Below are 19,673 nucleotides of genomic sequence, written 5' to 3'. Positions count from 1 at the left end.
AGTCAGATAAGAGAAGATTCTTTGAGAAATTCTATAACGAAGTTGGTAACATTCAAGCTCAAAAAGAAGAGCTCGACCTCCTTCTAGAAATTTTAGAGCAAACTCGGATAAGAAAGAGGTTTTGAGACAAAGATGGCTACGAGGTACGACAAGACTCGCCACAAAATACCTCATCCTAATAAGAAATAATATCGGGCTACTGAGTTCGGGTGAAGAAAAGTTGATAGCAAATTGGATAGGACCCTACAAGAATACTGAAGTATTAGGAAAGGGCTACTACAAAGTGTCCGATCTCAAGGGTGATGAACTGCTCAGGTCGCAAAACACCTCCAACATAAGGAAATACTACAATTTCTAATGGAAATTGATTTTCTACAATTAAAACACACCAATTGAAGCTTGACAAACTGCAAAAATCATGGGCCGACCCTATAGAAGCCGCTCGGATAAAGCGACGAGGAACTAATTAGTGGAAAAAAATTACATACGCGAATTGAAAAAAAAAACACCTCGAAACAGCTCGGGCCAAACGGGTTGAAAAAATTGTGTTTAGAATAAGTCGCAAAAGTAACTTAACTAAATATGCCCCTCGAGGCATAAATATGATTTAACAACTCGACCCACACGAGTAACAAATAAATTGTACAAAATCCAAGCCCACGATCTCATCTCTACAAGTTTCAAAGATAAACGACCTAATCGTATTAAATGGAACAACTTTACAAAAACAAGTTGTTTAAAGAAAATTTGTTCCAACATCTACAACAATAAAAGGACAACTCGGTTTAAATGAGTTGTGACAGTCAACCATATTTTCAACGAACTTGTATCAAGCACAAGTCATGTCAACCTAAGAGCAAAGCTTTAAAAATGATTTGTATCACAACAAATCATTAAAGCAAATCATTAAAAAGTGATTTGTATCAAAATAAATCACTAAATCAAAATTGAAATAACTCGATATAAAATGAGTTGTAAAAAATCAAAAGAGATAAAAAAAAAGAATCCTTCAACTAAACGATTTATACAGAAACGAGTTGGAAAGGAAAGAAAGGATTGTAAACGTTTTGAACAAAATCGAAACATAAAAACAATCCTCCAAATAAAACAGCTCAGGTGAAACGAGTTGTATCATACACAAGGATGACAATCTTGTAAAAACTAGAAAGGAGAATGAATAAGCATATAATCCCTTCACTTAAGGCGCCAATTTATGCTCGGCAAAGCACAAAAATCACGAGCCGACTTTTTTAATGGTCGCTCGGATAAAGCGACTAGGTTCAAGTTGGTGTCCAATGGTTATAATACGACTTGATAATTTAAAACAACTCAAGCTCATGAGTTGAACGAAATCGAGTTAAAAATAACTATATAATCTAAGTGATTTGTATTAAAAATAAGTCGTATAAAATTCTATCACTTTAGAAATAACTCGAATCAAACGAGTTGGACAAATCATTGAAAGACTTTATTCGATATTCCTACCCGCTTGATTGCTCGAGTCCGACTTCATAAAGCTCGACCTCGAGTAGGGCCACAATGGATAAAGCAACGAAATCCGATGGCTATAAAGATGATCTGATACTTTAAAAGGACTCAAAGTAAATAAGTTGTAAAACAAGTTGTGAAGTCCTAAAAACATCTTGGATTTAAACGAGTTGCATGAAATCCGATCAAGAAATAATCATGTCTCAAAATAAGCGATTTGTACTAAAAATAAAGTCATGCAACAAATCTACAAAATAGCTCGGTATAAAACGAGTTGTACAAAATCAGAATAAGTTTCAGAAAGGTGATTTGTATTAAAACAAGTCATGCACCCTCAAAATAACTCAAACTGAACGAGTTGTACAAAACTAGGACAAGAAATATTCTCTAGTTAAGCAAGATGTGCTAAAACTAATCATACAGAGCCTACAAGCCTTAAACAATTCGGAAAGAACGAGTTGTACAAATTAGTTCTAGAAAAAAGACTTGGCCAAAAACAAGTCGTATAAAGAGAGCAAGTCGAACAGAACATAAAAACGACTTAAAAAATCATATTACAATACGACAAAGTAACAACTACACTACAACAAAATGATAGCGCACGAAAAAAGCGCACAAATAGTTACAGAGTAACGTTACAAGAACGTTACATCATTCAAATCATGTTGAGTCGACTGACCTCTATGGCTTTAGAACTCAAAATTACTAAACAACTTCTCTACAACTCAATATTTCGACTTGGTCATCTAATTGCTCAAATCCGACTTTGTAAAGTTGGACCTCAAGTAGCAGGGGGCACTGTTCATACTCTGACCCAAAACATAAAGGCATGCCCAATAAAGATAAAGATCCACCCAAAAAATGGCGGCCTCTTCTATTTGCCCGACCTCATAAGAGGTCGGATACGACAAGGGGGTCCAACCCTGCTTATTTAAAATAAGTAACTACCTTCACGAATCTCTCCTACTATCTCTATCTCCCCTAAAAGATCGATAGATATCAACAACTTCTAAGATAAAGGGAACGGTCATCCACCAATAAAGGTGGAACTACTCCAACAAAGGTGGTTAGCACTCTACTATAAATACACTAACACCCCTCATGAGGAATTCGGATGGCGGTACCTCGGCATAAGAACAAGCCGGACGCTGCCTCAGAAGGAGTCTGGACCTCATGTTCAGGCCCAAAATCAACGTTTCAGATAACCATCGGAACAAAGGGTAAGTTATTCTTTATTACATGTCATAGTATTATTGGTTAAAATAAATTGATTTATCATAATTAAATTTAACTATTCATCTAATTTAAATTTTGATAAATTAACCAATAAACTATAATATATATTTTTTATAATTTATAAAAATTATTAAAGAAGTTCTATTTTATATTTTTTTCCTCAAGTCACATATTTATTAATCATTTTCAACTGAGAAAATCTGAAAAAATAAAATGAATAGATAAAAAAAATTCAAAAGACATAAAAAATTCTTATAACGCTATCGCTTGATAATTTTATCTTACTTCCTTTGTATTTAAAAAAAAAAATTCATCATATGAACGTACAAAGACGAAGTTGGAAAAAAAAGGTTAAATTCGGAGTTGTTGACAATAAGAGAAAAAAAATAGGAAATAAAGAACCATACAATTTACACACAATTTGAAATTCAAATTTAATTGGATAAAATTAAAGGGGTTTATTTTATAAAATGTTATTATCTCAAAACTTTTTGTAATTTTATGTGCTTATATATCTCAATTTGTTTATTCAGTAAATTTCTTTAATATGTATACTCTAATTCAACTATAATTGAAAATACACTTTATTGTAATGGAGGATTTTTTCAATAACTATCAAATATACTATATAGAAACTTTTTTGAAAAATATGACGGATGAAAGAGAGATTATCAAGATATAGTGTTTTGAAAATTTTTAATGTCTCTTGAATTTTTTTTGTTGGAAATGATTAATAAATATGTAGTTTGAGAAAAAATAAATTACAAAGTAAGATTTTTTAAATGATTTTTATAAGTTGCAAAAGAAAATTATACCTTAGTTAATTAGTTGGGTTATTGAAACTTAGATTAAATAAAAGATTAAATTTAATTATGATAAATTAATCTATTTCCATCAATAATACTGTGACATACAATAAGAAGTAACTTATCCTTTAAAATAGAAAAGATTGGATAGAATTATATATATATATATATACTCATAAAACTAAATTATGTGTAATTATATATACACATAAAACGAAATTAAATAGTCACAAAAAAACTAAATTAAATTGTATATTTAGAGCGGATCAAAGTGGATAATTGAGCGGATAACTATTATCTATATTTATCTTATACCCAAATAAAAATTACGTGTGTTTAATCCAAATTTGTTCCAAAATTTGGTTAACTATTAAATAAATCTGTTTTCTTCGGAATGAAATGGTGCAGGTCAGGTCAAATTACCATCCCTAATTCAATTAGATAATAGATTATCACGGTTTCATAACAGATTATTTACCTAAGATTATTCAAAGCAATAGAAAATAAATTCTGTTATTAATTAAAGTATTGCTAATCTTAAGTTCTTTTCAACATAATGGAGATAATCCCCACCCACACAGAAACACAACTATTTCTTTTTAACCCAATGGAGAATAAAATCTATTGTAGCTAAAGTAATAGTCCTTAGGCTACCACCTAATCTCATTTGTTTATGCATAAAATAAGGCTCATATTATATACATTATCAATCGGTGTTTGGAGTTTCATGATCTTTACAACGAAATAATGAGAAGGTTGATAAAATCCAAATCCAAAACTCAAATAGCACTTACAGGCTTACAGCATATTACCAAAAAGGAACTTCCATGCAATGGAGGAAGGTTAGAAAATAAAATAAGTGGGTTCATATATATAAATTTACAATTTATAAGAGAGTTTGTAATGGCAGTATATAATACATATTCAATTTAAGTGTTATAGTAAAATTCTTCGTCCAAAATTATATAAGCTAAACTAAAGAGACCAAAAATTAAAAAAAAAATAAAAGAAAGAAAGAAACCCATGTTGCCAAGTGAATTAGATTTTAAAATAGCTTCATGCTTTTTATTCTGTTCTTCTGAAACTTCATTCTTCGTATTCTCTTCTTTCTTTTCATCAAACAGACTACATGCAAAGCTTTCTCAAGAAAAAACTTGAGATAAACGCAAAATTATAGAATTGATAAAAGATGTGAAAAGTCAGAGAATATAAACCAAAAGAAATAAGCATATCTGATTACTCTAATATGTTCTTCATATAAGGAGGTATAAATTAGAAAAGAGACTTTGAACGAGAATCCTTAATAATGTGAGGCTGTTCATGTTCATTGATTTTGCACAAATATGCTCGAGTTAATACAAAATTTGACCCTGAAATTTGAGATCAAACTTAAATTGATCACTAAAATTTTAATTGACCGAAATTAAAGCCCCAAATTTATAAAATTACTCACCTCAGTACTTGAACTCATCTCCTAGAAAGACATGTTGATTTAGCATGTTAACTTGTCATGCTAGATAAGATAAAACGACGTCGTTTTATATTGACCTTCAATCTTTAACGAAATATCATAGTTTCACATAACACTTCTTTTTTTCATTAGTGATGGTCATAATACGAGAAGCGTTTTACCCTATTTGTTTGAAACGACATCATTTCGTTGAAGATTAGATGCCAATACAAAATTAAGTTGTTTTGTTTTATTCGATATGACATGACAAGTTCATGTATCAAATCAACATGTCATTAACGGAGATGAATTTAGGGCTAACGCGAGTTACGATTATAAATTTGGGAGATCTAATTTGAGTCATTTAAAATTTTAGGTGTCAATTTAAATCCGACTTTAAATTTAAGGGGTCAAATTAAATATTAACTTAGCTGATGCTCCTGGCCCTGTACCGTCTATACGCAGTGACATGAACTCTTCCCTACATCTCTATTCTATTCCCCCCCTTCACCTACTGCCATCATTCCTCCGCTGTGGATCAACCAGGGTACTTCCTCTTTGTTCTCCTTTTCCAGCCTCTTCTCATTGCTCCTTTTTCTCTGATCATCCTTCCTCTTCATTCTCCTTTTCCAGCCTCTGCTCTTTGCTACCTTTTCTCTCATCATCGCATTTCGGCGACACCCTACCTCTTCGCCAGCTCAATTTCTTACTGACCCATCTTCTTGGGAGGTTTTCTTTTCTTTTCTTTTTTCAAAAGAAATCCAATGTCTGTCGTAGGGAAACAAAGAACATAGAAACAGAGCTAGAGCTAGAGCATTTGAAATTTAAATGCAAATCTAACTTATAGAGAATTCTAATATTCTATAACTGATCCGAGGGCAGACAAAAGAGAATTGTATTAGGCCCTTCATACGTAAAACTTTGTCGAATATTCCTGATATGGACCAAATACAATAAACTAAAGTTAAAACATTGCATAAAACAGAGGTGTATGCTTAAACGGTTATCCTATATATATGATACTAAATAAAATACGATAATTCATATAACCGATTCCCCCTCAAAAGGATAAGATTTTGTTTTTGTAGTAATCATAACAATTTTGTAAATCATAACTCTGACAGAAATACTTTGTTCGTTGCAGTGTTTAGGGTGTTTTTTCTTTAGAGGAGCAAAAGTATCTGGTAAAAGTAATACCATGTGAGAATGTATGTCACCAACATAGTATTCAACAATGCAAGTTCACTGTGCTCAATAGAAACTATAAAATCTTTATACCAGAATTGTCTAAAAGGATTACAACAATAGCATATCTTAACATCCTTAGAGAATGGGCATAACCATTAGAATCAAAATGGTGGGAAAATTGGAACGGCCAATCATTGGGTGACAACTAGACAACCAAAGGCTGAATCCTACCAATCTATTAAAATATTAAGAGATTTGTTGGGACTTGTTCAGAATAACTCCCTCATACTTCACTTGGAACCATTTCATAGCGTCCTCTTTGGTAACCCTGTGCTGAATTCCAACACGGGACTTCTGTCTCCTGCGCCTTCCAACTCGGTATCCTGGTCGCTCCAAAACAATGAAGAAGTCCATACCATAGATACCAGTGGAAGGATCATACCTGAAGCAGAATAAAACACAACATTAAGCCCAAGCATAAATAAAACCCACAATTAAAAACTATTTTGAAATCTTTCTATACTACGTCCAAAACTAAAGCAAATCCAATTAAACCAACACCAAGTTTCTTTATGTTGAACATTATCGTTTAATATGAACAAATAATAAGCCTCGGCACTTTTTATTCTGACAACCAAAGAACTTGGAAGGTAATGAAACAAAATTCAATTAACATAAATTAATGGGAACGAATTGAAAAATAAGGGAATTGGCAGTGCCATGTAGAAGTCTTGGTTTTTTAAACCCATCAAGCCTTGAAAACAACTTAACCATAAACTTGATGAAATAGAAAAATCCTAAAACATTAGGAGTTTTGTGGCAGATTAGCTCTCTGTTTGAGTCAAAGGTTGCAGCAAGTGGAGCAAATAAGTTCAGATAAATCCAGAATTTGAATACAGATAGTTCTGCAGCAGAAAAATGTAAAATAGTCACATGAAATCCAGTAGCTTACTTGATTCCCAAATCGATATGCTCCTGAATACCAAAGCCAAAGCATCCAGTCTCAGAAAAGTTTCTCCTCAAAAGTTCGTATTCTTTAACCTTCAAACCACTCTCCAAAAGCTGCATTGCCTTGTCACCTCGAACAGTGACATAGCATGCAATCTTCTCATTCCTTCTAATTCCAAAGGAACGGACAGTGTATCTTGCTGTCAAAACCAAGAGAAATAAGATAAAACCAAATCAATGACAAGACAGCCACAGATGCCAACATATCAGATGAAAGATAAATTGGTAAAAGATTTCACTTAGGATAGGAGGACTACAAATTCAGTGGAGCTATAAGAACAGTATTAATCAATATGAACTGTAATACTAAAAATGAAAAATTGTAAATCAGCAATAACTTTGGGCTAAACAGTAGATTTGATGTAAAATAAGTCATAATGCTAATACTAACCCTATCCCTCTCTGAATCCCAGAACAGCTGAAGAGTGAATTACACGACACAGCTGGTTCTCATTCATGGCAATAATTAAATTTGTTTAGTAAATATATTGCTAAACCCATATAACCATTATCTCTAACACCACGCATGCTTTCACTATTCTATTCTATAAGAGAAGCCGGAGAAAAAAACAGAACCATGGGTAGAAACCATAAAAAAATAGACTCAATACCAACACTAAGGTTTGAAGTTAGAAACTTTTCCACATTCATTTCACTTGCAACATACATAATATGATGCAAATTACTTTGTAAACAACCCTAATCAATAGAACCTGAGAGTGATACAAATTCATTACGACCAGAATTATTCAACTATTCATTAATCATTATAATAACTAACCTTTGGAAAACACTGGGGTTTGGCCACTAAGTTGCTCTAGCACCTGAAAAAACACAGACAACAACTTTAATTATAGATAAAAAGAAAAATTAAAAGAAGAAGCAATGCGAGGCGAACCTTAGCGGCTCTAGTGAGACGATCTCCACTCTCACCCACGGAGATGTTGAGAACGAGCTTCTGCACCTTAATCTCTCTCATTGGATTCGCAAGTTTCTTCTCCGAAGCCTGTTCTCATTTACATTCCAAATCAACACACAAACAAGCAAATAAAAGAAGACAAGAGAAGATCTGAGCGATTACCATTGGATTTGGATTTGGATTTGAGCTAATATGAAGGCGGCAGAGTACAGGACCAGTGGCTACAGCAATCAAAGAGAATGTGAAGTGTAAGCTGGCGTTTATAAAGGAACCAAAACCCTAAACCCTAACCACAAATAACATGATGCGAATAAGGACAGAGAGAATCACATAGATTCAACAATTATAATATCCACTCAAAACGCACAAAACAATTAATTGTGCGCAAGGCGTGAGAAATTCGAGTTGAAATGGAAAAATGGTGAAAGAGATAGATCGGTAAATGATTGGACGAAAGAAAAGCGTAACAAACCGAATAGTTGCCGAGATGCGCAGTTGCAGTGCTTCAGCTTCGGACTTCGGAGGCGGCTACGCCACCTCATGCATTTTATACTTCATGCTTACGCTGCCCTAATTTTTTTCCTTTTTTTTTTGTTCTTTTGGTCCGAGTTGCCTAATTTTCTTAAGCGCCTTCCTTTTTTTTTGGGTGCTGAGAGTGGGCCTAAGCCTACTGACTAGGAAGAAAGAAGAATATCTTAGTAAACCGAAAAAAAAAAAAGACTATCTTAACTAAGAGTAGAAATTTGTGGTTGGAGGTTTGATTGAGTGGCATATCATGGATTTTTTACTAAAATAAAATAAAAAAAAAATGTTATTTTTCAAAACTTTATTTTTTAACTTTAATTTCTTAAATATAAGTTTTTTCTTTTGTTCAAAGGAAGTTCACCGCACTACGGCAAACTTTATAATTCAAATTTTAAAAAGATGCCTAACTCAACTTCTTAAGTTTCACAATATACAATAGCAACCATTATCATTGTCTCCAAGATACATAGAAATAAGTCATATTTTTATTGGAAAAAATATTTTTTTTTCTAATTTATAATGAGAAAAAATCCTTGTTAGATATGGCTTATTCTCGTGTATCTGTGTATTTCTAGAGACGATGATAATGGCTTATAAATTAAAAAAAAAATCATCATTTTTCCAATAAAAATATGACTTATTCTTGTCTACTCCTATGTACTTTGGAAACGATGATAATGGTTGCCATTGTCTATGGTGAAGCTTAAGAAGTTGAGTTAGTCATTTTTTTTAGAATTTGAAGGGGAGTTCGCCCGGGTTTAGGCAAACTCTATAAAATTTATAGAGTTCGACAGAGGTGTGACGAACTTGCTTTGAAAAAAAAATTCATATTTAGAAAATTAAAGTTGAAAAATAGAATTTTGAAAAATAATAATTTATTTTATTTTATTTTAGTAAAAAATCCGGCATATCATGTGCCTCCTTAACAACCACATGGATTCAAGTCAAAAAATGAATCCATGTAGTGTGTGTGAGTGTGTTGTATGGGTGTGTGGTGCATGAATAATGCCTAGTATTAGGGGTTGTCTAATTCACCTAACCAACCAAAAACTTTTTCTCTCTTCTCTTAACAACGGTCAACATTGACCAACCACCATGAGAGGTGGCTATGTCCAGGGAAAACATTCGAGGGCACATGAGCCAAGAAAAGCACTAAGAAGGGACAAAGAATAGAATTATATTAAGTGCTGTCTAATCCACCTGACAAAAAAAGCCTTTTCTTTCTTTTTTTAACAACTGTCAGCATTGACCAACCACCATAAGAGGTGGCTATGTCCAGAGAGAACATTCGACGGCACATGAGTCAAGAAAACCACCAAGAAGGGACAAATAACAGAATCATAAGAGCGTGAAAAAGGTGAAAAAAGGAGATGAAGGAAAAGTATTTACGGGGGACACCACTTTGGTTCTTAGAGAAAAAGATTGGATAATTGATAATTGGGAGGGAGACAAGAAACTGGAAGGCCCAAAGAAATCTTTCAGTGAAGTAGGACAAAAAACCTATCACTATGGAGGAGGATGACCCGACTGACTTTGAATGGAAAGACGAGACAAAGGACGGTGAGGAAGAAGAAGACGAAAAGAGCAAAAGCCATGGGGCTAACAACACAGGAGGAAAACCAAGAATCAAAGGGGAGAAGAAAGATGAAATTATAGCCATGCATTCATCAAAGTTTCATTCTCAACAATTTCGCAATTAAGTATCACCAATCTAATTCTCAACAATCTAAGCAATTAACCATCACAAGACACACTCTCAATAATAAGCAAACATACAAATCAAACATACAATTTAACAATAGGCCATCCTAATTTCAATAATGCAAACAAAACAAATTCATTAAACCATCATCAACAACAACAATCTAACAATATCCTCATGTCAACTACCCTAGGATTTCACGTAGCAGTACATAATGATTATCCAAAATTGAAAGGCGTACCATATTTGACAACGGTCCTAACCTCTTCAGCCTTTCTCTCTGGTGAATCCAAACCTCAATCAATTCATCACCAATCCAAGCTTCAACAAATGCTATTCAATCTAATTTCATTTGATTTATACAATGTTCATGCTAGGGTTTCACAAAAATTAGGAAAAAATAAAGAAAAAGAGTTCTCTTACCTCATTCCACATGAACATGGGTTAAAACTTTGTTAGAATTTGAGCTTGAAATTCCCCTAAAGCATCAAAATTCCCAAATTCAATCCCTCACACTCCGAAAACGAAAAAACAGTGAGAAATAGAGAAATAAAGGGAAGTTCTCACAATTACTCACTGCAAAGTTACATAAAAATGTAGAGGAAGATAAGAGCGACGCGTATCTGCAAACGGGTCGTCGATCGGAGCTCCAGTTTGTGAGAAAAGTGAGTTTGTGAGAAAAGTGAGTTTGAAGGTGTTGATGAAAAGTGCTTTCCTCTTCTCTTCTCTCGATCTCCCAATCTCTCGAGCTCTCTATCCTTCTTATGTGAAAAATGATTGAAAAAATGGAAGAAGGTCACGTTTTGGGTCCAATAAGAGAGGGAAATTTTTGTCATTTTGCCTATTAGCCCTACCCAGGGCCAATATCTGTTCCAAATTGTATTTGAAATATTTTTCTAGTCATTTCTACATTTATATTTTTCTCATATACAGTACTGGATAGTTATAAGCATGTACTGTCAGTTATAACACCGGTATGCTTTTTTTCATAAATAATTATATTTTCACGCTCCAAATTATGAGTTTAAATTTTATCTGTAAATTTTCAAATTATGAAACTTGAATTTTTAACCTTAACTGGGCGGTTTAAACAATCTTAACTCAATTTTCAAATATATAATTAACTAGCGATTTTTTTCTAAAATTTATATCCTACCCACCTTAAAAGAAATTTTGCCCTCAACATTTAGTTATCTATAAAAAGATGGGGATAATCTTTTCTCATGTCTGACTCAAGTTTCCACGTGTGCTCTTTCACTCCAGCTTGACTCCAAGTGACTTTTACCAATGGGACTTCTTTTCCACGAAACCTCTTGACACTAACATCATCAATTATAACTGGAGTAACTTGAAACATCAGATTCTCTTTTAGTTGAATTGATTCTGGTTCTAACACATGGGTCATATCGGGGGTATACTTTCGAAGTTGAGAGATGTGGAACATATCATGGAAATTTGAGAGGTGTGGCAGTAAAGCTATCTGGTATGCCACTGGCTCGATGCTCTTCAAGATTTAAAATGGACCAATATAACAGGAATTCAGCTTCTTAGTCTTTATAGCCCTCCCCATACCCATAATCAGAGTAACTTTCAAAAATACATGGTCACCTTCTTTAAGTTCTAAAGGCTTCCGCCTCCGATCCGCACAACTTTTTTGATGACTCTGGGCAATAAAGATTTTAGCTCGGATCATTTTTATTTATTTTGTTGTCTCTTCCATTAGTTCGAGACCTAATATGCTCGTCTCTCCAGCCTCATACCAACATAACAGAGATTGACACTTTCTCCCATACAGAGCCTCGTACGGAGCCTTTCTGATATTTGCATGGTAACTGTTGTTATACGCAAACTCTACTAAAGGCATATAACGATCCCAATTGGTTGGTTGATCTAAGACACACTCCCTCAGCATATCTTCTAAGGTTCGAATTGTTCTCTCCAACTGGCTATCACTTTGAGGATGGTACACTTTACTCAAACACAATTGTGTTCTGAATGCTTGTTGAAAGGCTCCCTAAAATGTTGAAGTAAACCAGGGGGTCTCTGTCCGACACTATAGTTGTAGGCACACTATGCAACCTCACAATATCCTTGATATACAGCCTCGCCAGTTCCTCGAAGGAATAGTTCATACGAATGGGCAAGAAATGAGCTGACTTCGTCAATCGATCCACAATCACCCACACCGCATCATATCCTACTCTAGTTCTTGGCAAGCCTGACACAAAGTCCATGGTGATACCTTTCTACTTCCAAGCAGAATCTCGAGGGGTTGCAATGTTCTAGAAGGATTTTGGTGCTCTATTTTTACTTTTTGGCATTTAAGGCATTTGGATAGATGCATTGCTATGTCATTTTTCATTTCTCGCCACCAGAACATCTCCTTCAAGTCATGGTACATCTTGGTAGTTCTAGCGTGAATTGAGAAACCGTTCTTGTGAGCCTCTGTCAACACCTCATGTCACAGACCTCCTACGTTTGGTACATAGATCCTCCCCTTGTATTTCCAGATTTTCTCTTTGACTCGGGTGACTTCTTCTTGTTTCCCTTGTTTATCTTCGGAGGGCTATTTCCATCTTCTTCCTCCTCAAGGTTCCCTACTTGGAAGATCACATCATCACTTAGACCTTTTTGAAGCTCATAGTGGCTCTCTTCTTCAAGTCCGTCCTATCTCCCATCTTTAATAAATTTCTCACCCACATCAATAGATTCCTCCTTCAGAAGAGCGGGTTGAGAGGTTACCTTACTAAGCGGCTCACTTCCTTTCGGAGTTATAGCACCAATGCTAGATTCCGGGGTTGATGGGTGTGTCAAGGGTGGAGGGGCAAGGTTACTAGGGGTGGAGTGAGAGGGTACTAATCGCGAGAAAGCTTCGACAAGAGTGGCCATGCAATTTTCTTGCTTCCTTTGAAATTCCCTTTGCTCTTGGATGAGGACTTGAAAGCTAGGCTCCTCATAAGGGAAGTTAATTGGGGTGGAATAGTGGGGAAAGCTAGGTTGTCCCACTTGTGGCGGTAGGTAGATGGGTGAAGATGGAATTGGTGGTGGAAAAGGTAGAGGGGCTTGAGGGTATGATGGTTGTATCTCATGTCAAGGGCATAGAGCATGAGCATATGGATGGCCAAAACTGTAGCGAGGACGTGTTCCACTAGGTGTGAGAGGTTGATAGAAATTAGGATCGTAGGTCCCTCGCAACGGTCCTTGTTGCCAAGAGTTGACTGCTTGTGACTGATGCCAAGGCATCTTAGGCGAGTTTCACTAGCATTTTTCTGTTAGTTTTAGTTGTTTTATGCACTTTCTTGAGCTTAGAGTAACCAAGAATGGTTAAATGAATAACAAAGCAATGAACCATCCAAACAGTATGATTTTTATGCAAATTTCATGAGTTTTTAGTTATATTACTTGAATGCTATGAATGGAAGATTCTCATGAAAATTTGCAAGACTTTGATGCAGTTGTTTGGATGATTTCAGGGAAGAAGAGGCTAGGCAAGGAAGCAACAAAATCAATAAAGGAAGCTTGAATATCACATGTGGAGTTTAAGCTCCAGTTTAAGCTTAAACTGGAGCTTAAACGCCAAAATCATGAAAGCTGAGGAAAGGGTGAAAGTGGCGTTTAACCTCCAGTTTAACCTTAAACTGGAAGTTAAACGCCAGAAATGGGAAATGCACCAGGGAGCCATTTCCACGTTTAAGCTCCAGTTTAACCTTAAACTGGAGCTTAAACGTGTTCGACCTCCCAGATGGCTTTCTCTATTTCCACGTTTAAGCTCCAGTTTAACCTTAAACTGGAGCTTAAACGTGTTCGACCTCCAGGGCTGCCTTTCCTATCTCCACGTTTAAGCTTCAGTTTAACCTTAAACTGAAGCTTAAACGTGTTCGACTAAGTTACCCTCCAGGGCTGCCTTCTTCCTTTTCCACGTTTAAGCTTCAGTTTAACCTTAAACTGAAGCTTAAACGTGCTTCCACAAAAGGCATCACTGGAAGTGTCTGACGTTTAAGCTGCAGTTTAAGCTTAAACTGCAACTTAAACGCCACTCTTGGAAAAGGTTTCTGGGCCAAAAATATTGCGGTTTAAGTTAGTATTTGAGCACAAACATTAACTTAAACTTACTCTGGTATGAAATCCAATTGAATATCTTGGTTTATGGGATTGGGCCTGAAGGATTGATGAGTCTGAAATTTCAATTTATTGAGTCATGTGTCATTATTTGATTATCACTAAGTTGGCTCAATGAATGTTACAGAATTTGGATCAGCAGCCTCATCAAGATTATGGATCATAAACCCAAGGCAAAAGGAAAGCAGGGAGAGGCCTCAAAGCCCAAGAAACACAACAGAAGCTCAATATAGAAAGTGTATAAATAGGATAGAATTTAAGTTAGGAAGGAATTGGACTTTTTCATTTAGCTAGTTTTCATATCTTTGTAATTGAATTCAGAGCTATGACTCACTAAACCCCCTTTCATTGGGTTAGGGAGCTCTATTGTAATTCAATGAATCAATAATAGTTTTATCTTCTTCTTCAATCTTTTCTCTTGAATTTTGTTAAAAAGCTTCTCGATCTAATTCCATTGGGTAGTTGTCTTGGGAAAGAAACTACCCATAATTGGAATCCTTCGGAACCTTGGGAAAGGAATGGAGGATTCATGCTAGAGAAGCTTTCTCACAGTGAATTGGATTGGGGTTTGGATGGATATTGTGACATGTAATCCTACCAAATTGTGGTTCATGAAACTGTGTGGTATAATCAGTGATCGAGCATCATCTCTTCTTATGAACATTTAAACCAAGGGATTGGGAATTTGTTTGTTTTTAGAGAGAATTGGTGAGCCAAGGGATTGGGATCCAATCATATAAGATTGCCAAGCAAAATTCAATGAATGCATTGGTCGAGGAAGGGATAAAACATGTTTTGATTCGGAGATCTCAATATCTCCTATAACCCAATGAATTCCCCATTTCTGATTTCCACTTTCTCTTTACATTCTGCAACTCAATTCATGCAATCACCCCCATTCCCTTTTAATTTCAGCAATTTAGCTTCTGCTCTTTAATTCATGTAATTTAAGATTCCGCCATTTCAATTTCTTGCCATTTACGTTTTCCGCCAATTTTACATTCCGCAAATCTCATCTAATTCTTGATTCCGCTCAACTAGTCACACATTCTAATCCGAATTGCTCATTCAACCAATCCTTGTGGGATTCGACCTCACTCTATTGTGAGTTTTTACTTGACGATAACCGGTGCACTTGCCGGAAGGAATTTTGCCGATCGTGCAATTTCCTAAATCGTAGCATAACAAGTTTATGCGCATCAAGTTTATGGCGCCGTTGCCGGGGATTGGTTTTCGATTGACAATTCTCCAATTGGAAGTTAACTAGATTGAGCATTTTTTTTTGTTTTGATTAATTCAGTACAAGTTACTTGTTGAATTTTAATTTCTGCACTCTGTTACATGCTTTCTTTCTTTATGCCTTTAAATTCAAGCAACTAACTCACTGACTCACTAACTGTTTGAATTAATTCCTCAACTGCTCTAACCATACTCTTCCATTAACCAAGAGTATTTCACTTGTTTGTTGCCTGTGCTGTGTTCTTGTATGACAGGTAGGAGAGGAGAGACATCAACTCCTCCATATACCGAACCAGAGAGGACCCTTCATAGACTTAGAAGGGAAGCAAGAGGGAAGAGAATACTGGGAGAAGAAGAATCTGAAGGAGAATCTGAGGACAATTTTGAGGAAGCTTTAGATCTCAACATGGATAGAGAAATTCACAACCATGAGAGAGCTGATGGAAACAATGCCATTCCTGAGAGGAGGGTTCTTAGTTCATACATAAACCCAACCTCTGGGAATTGTGGTAGCAGCATCCAGAAACCACCCATTCAGGCCAACAATTTTGAACTCAAACCACAGCTAATATCACTTGTGGAGAATCATTGTTCATTTGGTGGAAGTGCTAATGAAGACCCAAACCAACATCTCACAAAATTCCTGAGAATTTGCGACACTGTGAAGTCCAATGGAGTCCAGGAAGATGCCTATAAACTGCTTTTGTTCCCATTTTCACTTAGGGACAAGGCAGCTAAGTGGCTGGAATCATTCCCAAGGGGGAGCCTAACAACATGGGACGAGGTGGAAAGCAAGTTTCTGGCACGTTTCTACTCCCCACAAAAGGTCAATAGGCTTCGATCTGAGGTTCAGACTTTTAGACAACAAGATGGTGAAACTCTCTACGAGGCATGGGAGAGATTCAAGGATTTGACAAGGAAATGCCCACCAGACATGTTCCATGACTGGGTGCAATTGCATATTTTCTATGATGGACTGTCTTATGAATCAAGGAAGGCTGTAGACCATTCATCAGGAGGTTCATTGAACAGGAAAAAGACTGTGGAAGAAGCCATTGAAGTGATTGAGACAGTGGCTGAGAATGAGTACTACTATGCATCAGAGAGACACAACACTAAGGGAGTCATGGAGCTGAACCATGTTGATACAATTCTAGCCCAAAACAAGGTGTTTGCCAAGCAACTAGCAGAGCTCACCAGGAAATTAGAAACAAAACAAGTGGCTGCAATACACACACAAGATCAAGAGGAAGAAACTACTGAAGGAGGTGATTGGGAAGAGGCCAATTATGTGAGAAATCAACAAAGGCAACCATATGATCCACATTCCAACACTTACAACCCAGGCTGGAAAAATCACCCAAACTTTGGGTGGGGAAACCAGCAAAACCAACATAACAAGTCCACATACCAAAACTCCAACCAAAGATCATACCAAGCCACACAAAATACTTACTCTCAACCACCATATCATGGCCAAAATAATCAACCTACCCACCCTAACCCGAACCAACAATTTCAAGATCAATTAAACAGGATAGAAGGAATGCTAGCACACATGGGTCAGGACATAATTGAATTGAAAAGCTTCAGGGATGATGTGAGATCTACCTTAAGAAACCATGGTGAAAAACTCAAGAGGATGGAGTCTCAAGTAGGAGAGCTATCTCAACAGGCCCCCAAATCAACTGCAGTGTTCCCTAGTGACACAGAAAAGAATCCTAAAGGGGAACAAAAGGGAGTGAGATGGGAAGAATGCAAGGCCATCACCATATTGAAAGAAGTCTCAGAAGAAGAAGGAATCAGATCCTCAGAACAGGAGCCAGAAATCTTGAAGGAAGGTGTGGAGGAAGCTAAGCAGGAAAGTGAAACTGAGCAAGCTAAGGAACTGCAAAAAGGCACGATGGAAACATACCAACCAAAAGCACCATTTCCTCAGAGGTTAGGAGGAGGTGAAAAAGGGAAAACCTATTCAAGGTTTTTAGAGACATTTAAGTCTCTCCATATCAATATTCCCTTTCTTGAGATTCTTCATCAAATGCCTACACACATCAAGTATTTAAAGGAATTGTTGAGCAAGAAAAGAGTTTTGAAGGGAGGACAAACGGTAACAATGAACAAAGAATGCAGTGCCCTCATCAAGAAGGACACAGTCTCTAAGAAAACAGACCCAGGAAGTTTTCATATCCCTTGCATCATAGGGGAAACAAAAATTGACAGAGGATTCTGTGATCTAGGAGCTAGCATAAATGTGATGCCTCTAACTCTTATGAAGAGGCTACAACTGAATGAGGTGAGATCCACTGATGTAATCATACAACTGGCTGACAAAACTCAGAAGTAAGCTGAAGGGGTAGTTGAGAATGTGCTGGTGAAAGTGGGAGATTATTACTTCCCCACAGACTTTGTCATTTTGGACATGGAGGAAAGCTACTTACACCCTATCATTCTGGGCAGGCCATTTCTAGCCACTACTAGAGCGCTCATAGATGTAGAACAAGGAGAGCTAATTCTGAGAATACATGATGAACAGCTCATTTTCAAAGTTTTCAAACCTGCATCTGAGCCTGAACCAGAACCTGAAAAGCCTAAGGATGATAGTAGCCATCTGTGTTTGGAGAAAAGTAATCCAGCAGCTGAAACTCTAAAACAGTCCTTGGAAGGTAAACAAGAGTTGCAAGAGTTAAAGCCACAAGAATCAATGGAAACAGATCAGAAGGATCCTCCTGGCATAAGGGTCAATGAAGAAATCCTCAAGAGAAAGGGAAGAATGATAGGGAAATTGCCAAGAGGGTGGAGAAACAAGAAAATTCCCACTGAAGGTTTTTCTCCGGGAGATAAAGTGATATCAAGTCATTATCTGCCAATCCCACCTGGCCTCAAAACCATTCCTTTCCAGCTCCCTCAAGTGTTCACAATCAGGAAAGTTCTTTCTATGGAACATTTAGAGGTCATGAAAGAATCAAGTGGGGACGTTTTCATAGTGAGAGGAGAAGACGTCAAGCACTACAATCCACCCTAACAAGGGACAACCGTCAAGCTAGTGACGATAAAGAAGCGCTTCATGGGAGGCAACCCATGTTTTAATATCCTTACTTTTTTTGTTTTGTTGTGCATCTAATAAAGCATGGTTTCTTATGCATGAACTTGAATCCTCAGGACAACTGCTGAAAGAGTGCACTAAACATTGCATGTAAAATACAATTTGTCTCTAAGTTTGGTGTGCCTGAAGGCACCCCAAATTTTATTCAAAATGCATTCAATTTTTCATTCAAAGTGCACAACCAAACATTAAGTTTGGTGTTCCTCTTTGAACACGGTTCATGAAAAGCAAGAAGTTCCTCTGGATTTCGAAATTCATGACAAGTATACCATTCGCATGTTTTAATACTTTGGTTTCAATTACTTAGGGTAGTAAATTTGTTTAGAATCAAAGAGCCAAAGTGACTATGATTTATTAGAATTATGCACATTCATTAAGGACAACCAATATGGATTTCATGTCATCAGGAGACTTTACCAAACACTAAGTTTGGTGTCCAGTAATAAGTGTGCATACATACAAAAGTCACGGCTATAAGCTCATGAAGTCAATCATTGATTTACATGTGCAAGTACTATTCATCATTCACATGGACCGAAAAATGATAGCAAACTTGTTTGTTTGTGCAGGTACAAAAGAAAAGACAAAAATGGAGGAAAAAGACAAAGGGAGGTACGGTGCTTGGTCAAAAAGAAAGTTCACAAGTCTTTGAAACTAACACATGGGAAAAGGAAGTTCTGCAAGAAAAGATAGCTACATGTACAACCTAATGCACCCAGAATACTTCCAAGAAAATGAAAAGCAATTCGTCCTTCTCCCTGATTCATATATTTACCATCAAGCCACCCTTCACAAACCACCCTAGCCGTCCATTTTTCACTCACGGGCACTATAAAGAACCACTTGAGGAACGAGTTCCACACCACCAAATCTCCTTCATGCACATTTTC

The 19,673-nt window shown here is 36.3% G+C and overlaps 1 protein-coding gene and 1 non-coding gene across 3 annotated transcripts; both read right to left on the bottom strand.

Annotated features, from left to right (window-relative positions):
- Positions 1-6,228: 6,228 nt before the first annotated feature.
- LOC107618412 (large ribosomal subunit protein uL5) lies at positions 6,229-8,693 on the bottom strand. 2 transcript variants are annotated; one of them, XM_016320468.3, is made up of 6 exons: positions 8,568-8,693; positions 8,258-8,316; positions 8,075-8,182; positions 7,958-8,000; positions 7,121-7,316; positions 6,229-6,610 (listed from the first exon to the last, which is right to left on the bottom strand). In XM_016320468.3, exons 1-6 carry the CDS (start codon positions 8,635-8,637, stop codon positions 6,415-6,417), a joined length of 672 nt encoding a protein of 223 aa, XP_016175954.1. In that variant the 5' UTR covers positions 8,638-8,693; the 3' UTR covers positions 6,229-6,414. The 2 variants fall into 2 exon arrangements, with proteins under 2 accessions (XP_016175954.1, XP_016175955.1); XM_016320469.3 differs by having other exon boundaries at positions 8,258-8,381; positions 8,568-8,666.
- Positions 8,694-16,512: 7,819 nt separating this feature from the next.
- On the bottom strand, positions 16,513-16,616 carry LOC148544613 (small nucleolar RNA R71). The gene has a single exon (XR_015900576.1). It is a non-coding gene; the product is annotated as a small nucleolar RNA R71 (small nucleolar RNA).
- Positions 16,617-19,673: the final 3,057 nt, after the last annotated feature.

The sequence above is a fragment of the Arachis ipaensis genome, chromosome B9 (genome assembly GCF_059453495.1).
Source record: "Arachis ipaensis isolate K30076 ecotype BB chromosome B9, ASM5945349v1, whole genome shotgun sequence".
NCBI lineage: Eukaryota > Viridiplantae > Streptophyta > Magnoliopsida > Fabales > Fabaceae > Arachis > Arachis ipaensis.
This window is presented reverse-complemented; position numbering and strand designations above follow the sequence as displayed.

Excerpts from the sequence above, each read along its gene's own strand:
- LOC107618412 (XM_016320468.3), bottom strand. The coding sequence starts at position 8,637 with ATGAGGTGGCGTAGCCGCCTCCGAAGTCCGAAGCTGAAGCACTGCAAC. Across the intron at positions 8,317-8,567 it reads CGCATCTCGGCAACTATTCG|CCACTGGTCCTGTACTCTGC; the intron begins GTTTGTTACGCT and ends TGATTGCTGTAG. Across the intron at positions 6,611-7,120 it reads CATATCGATTTGGGAATCAA|GTATGATCCTTCCACTGGTA; the intron begins GTAAGCTACTGG and ends ATTCTGCTTCAG.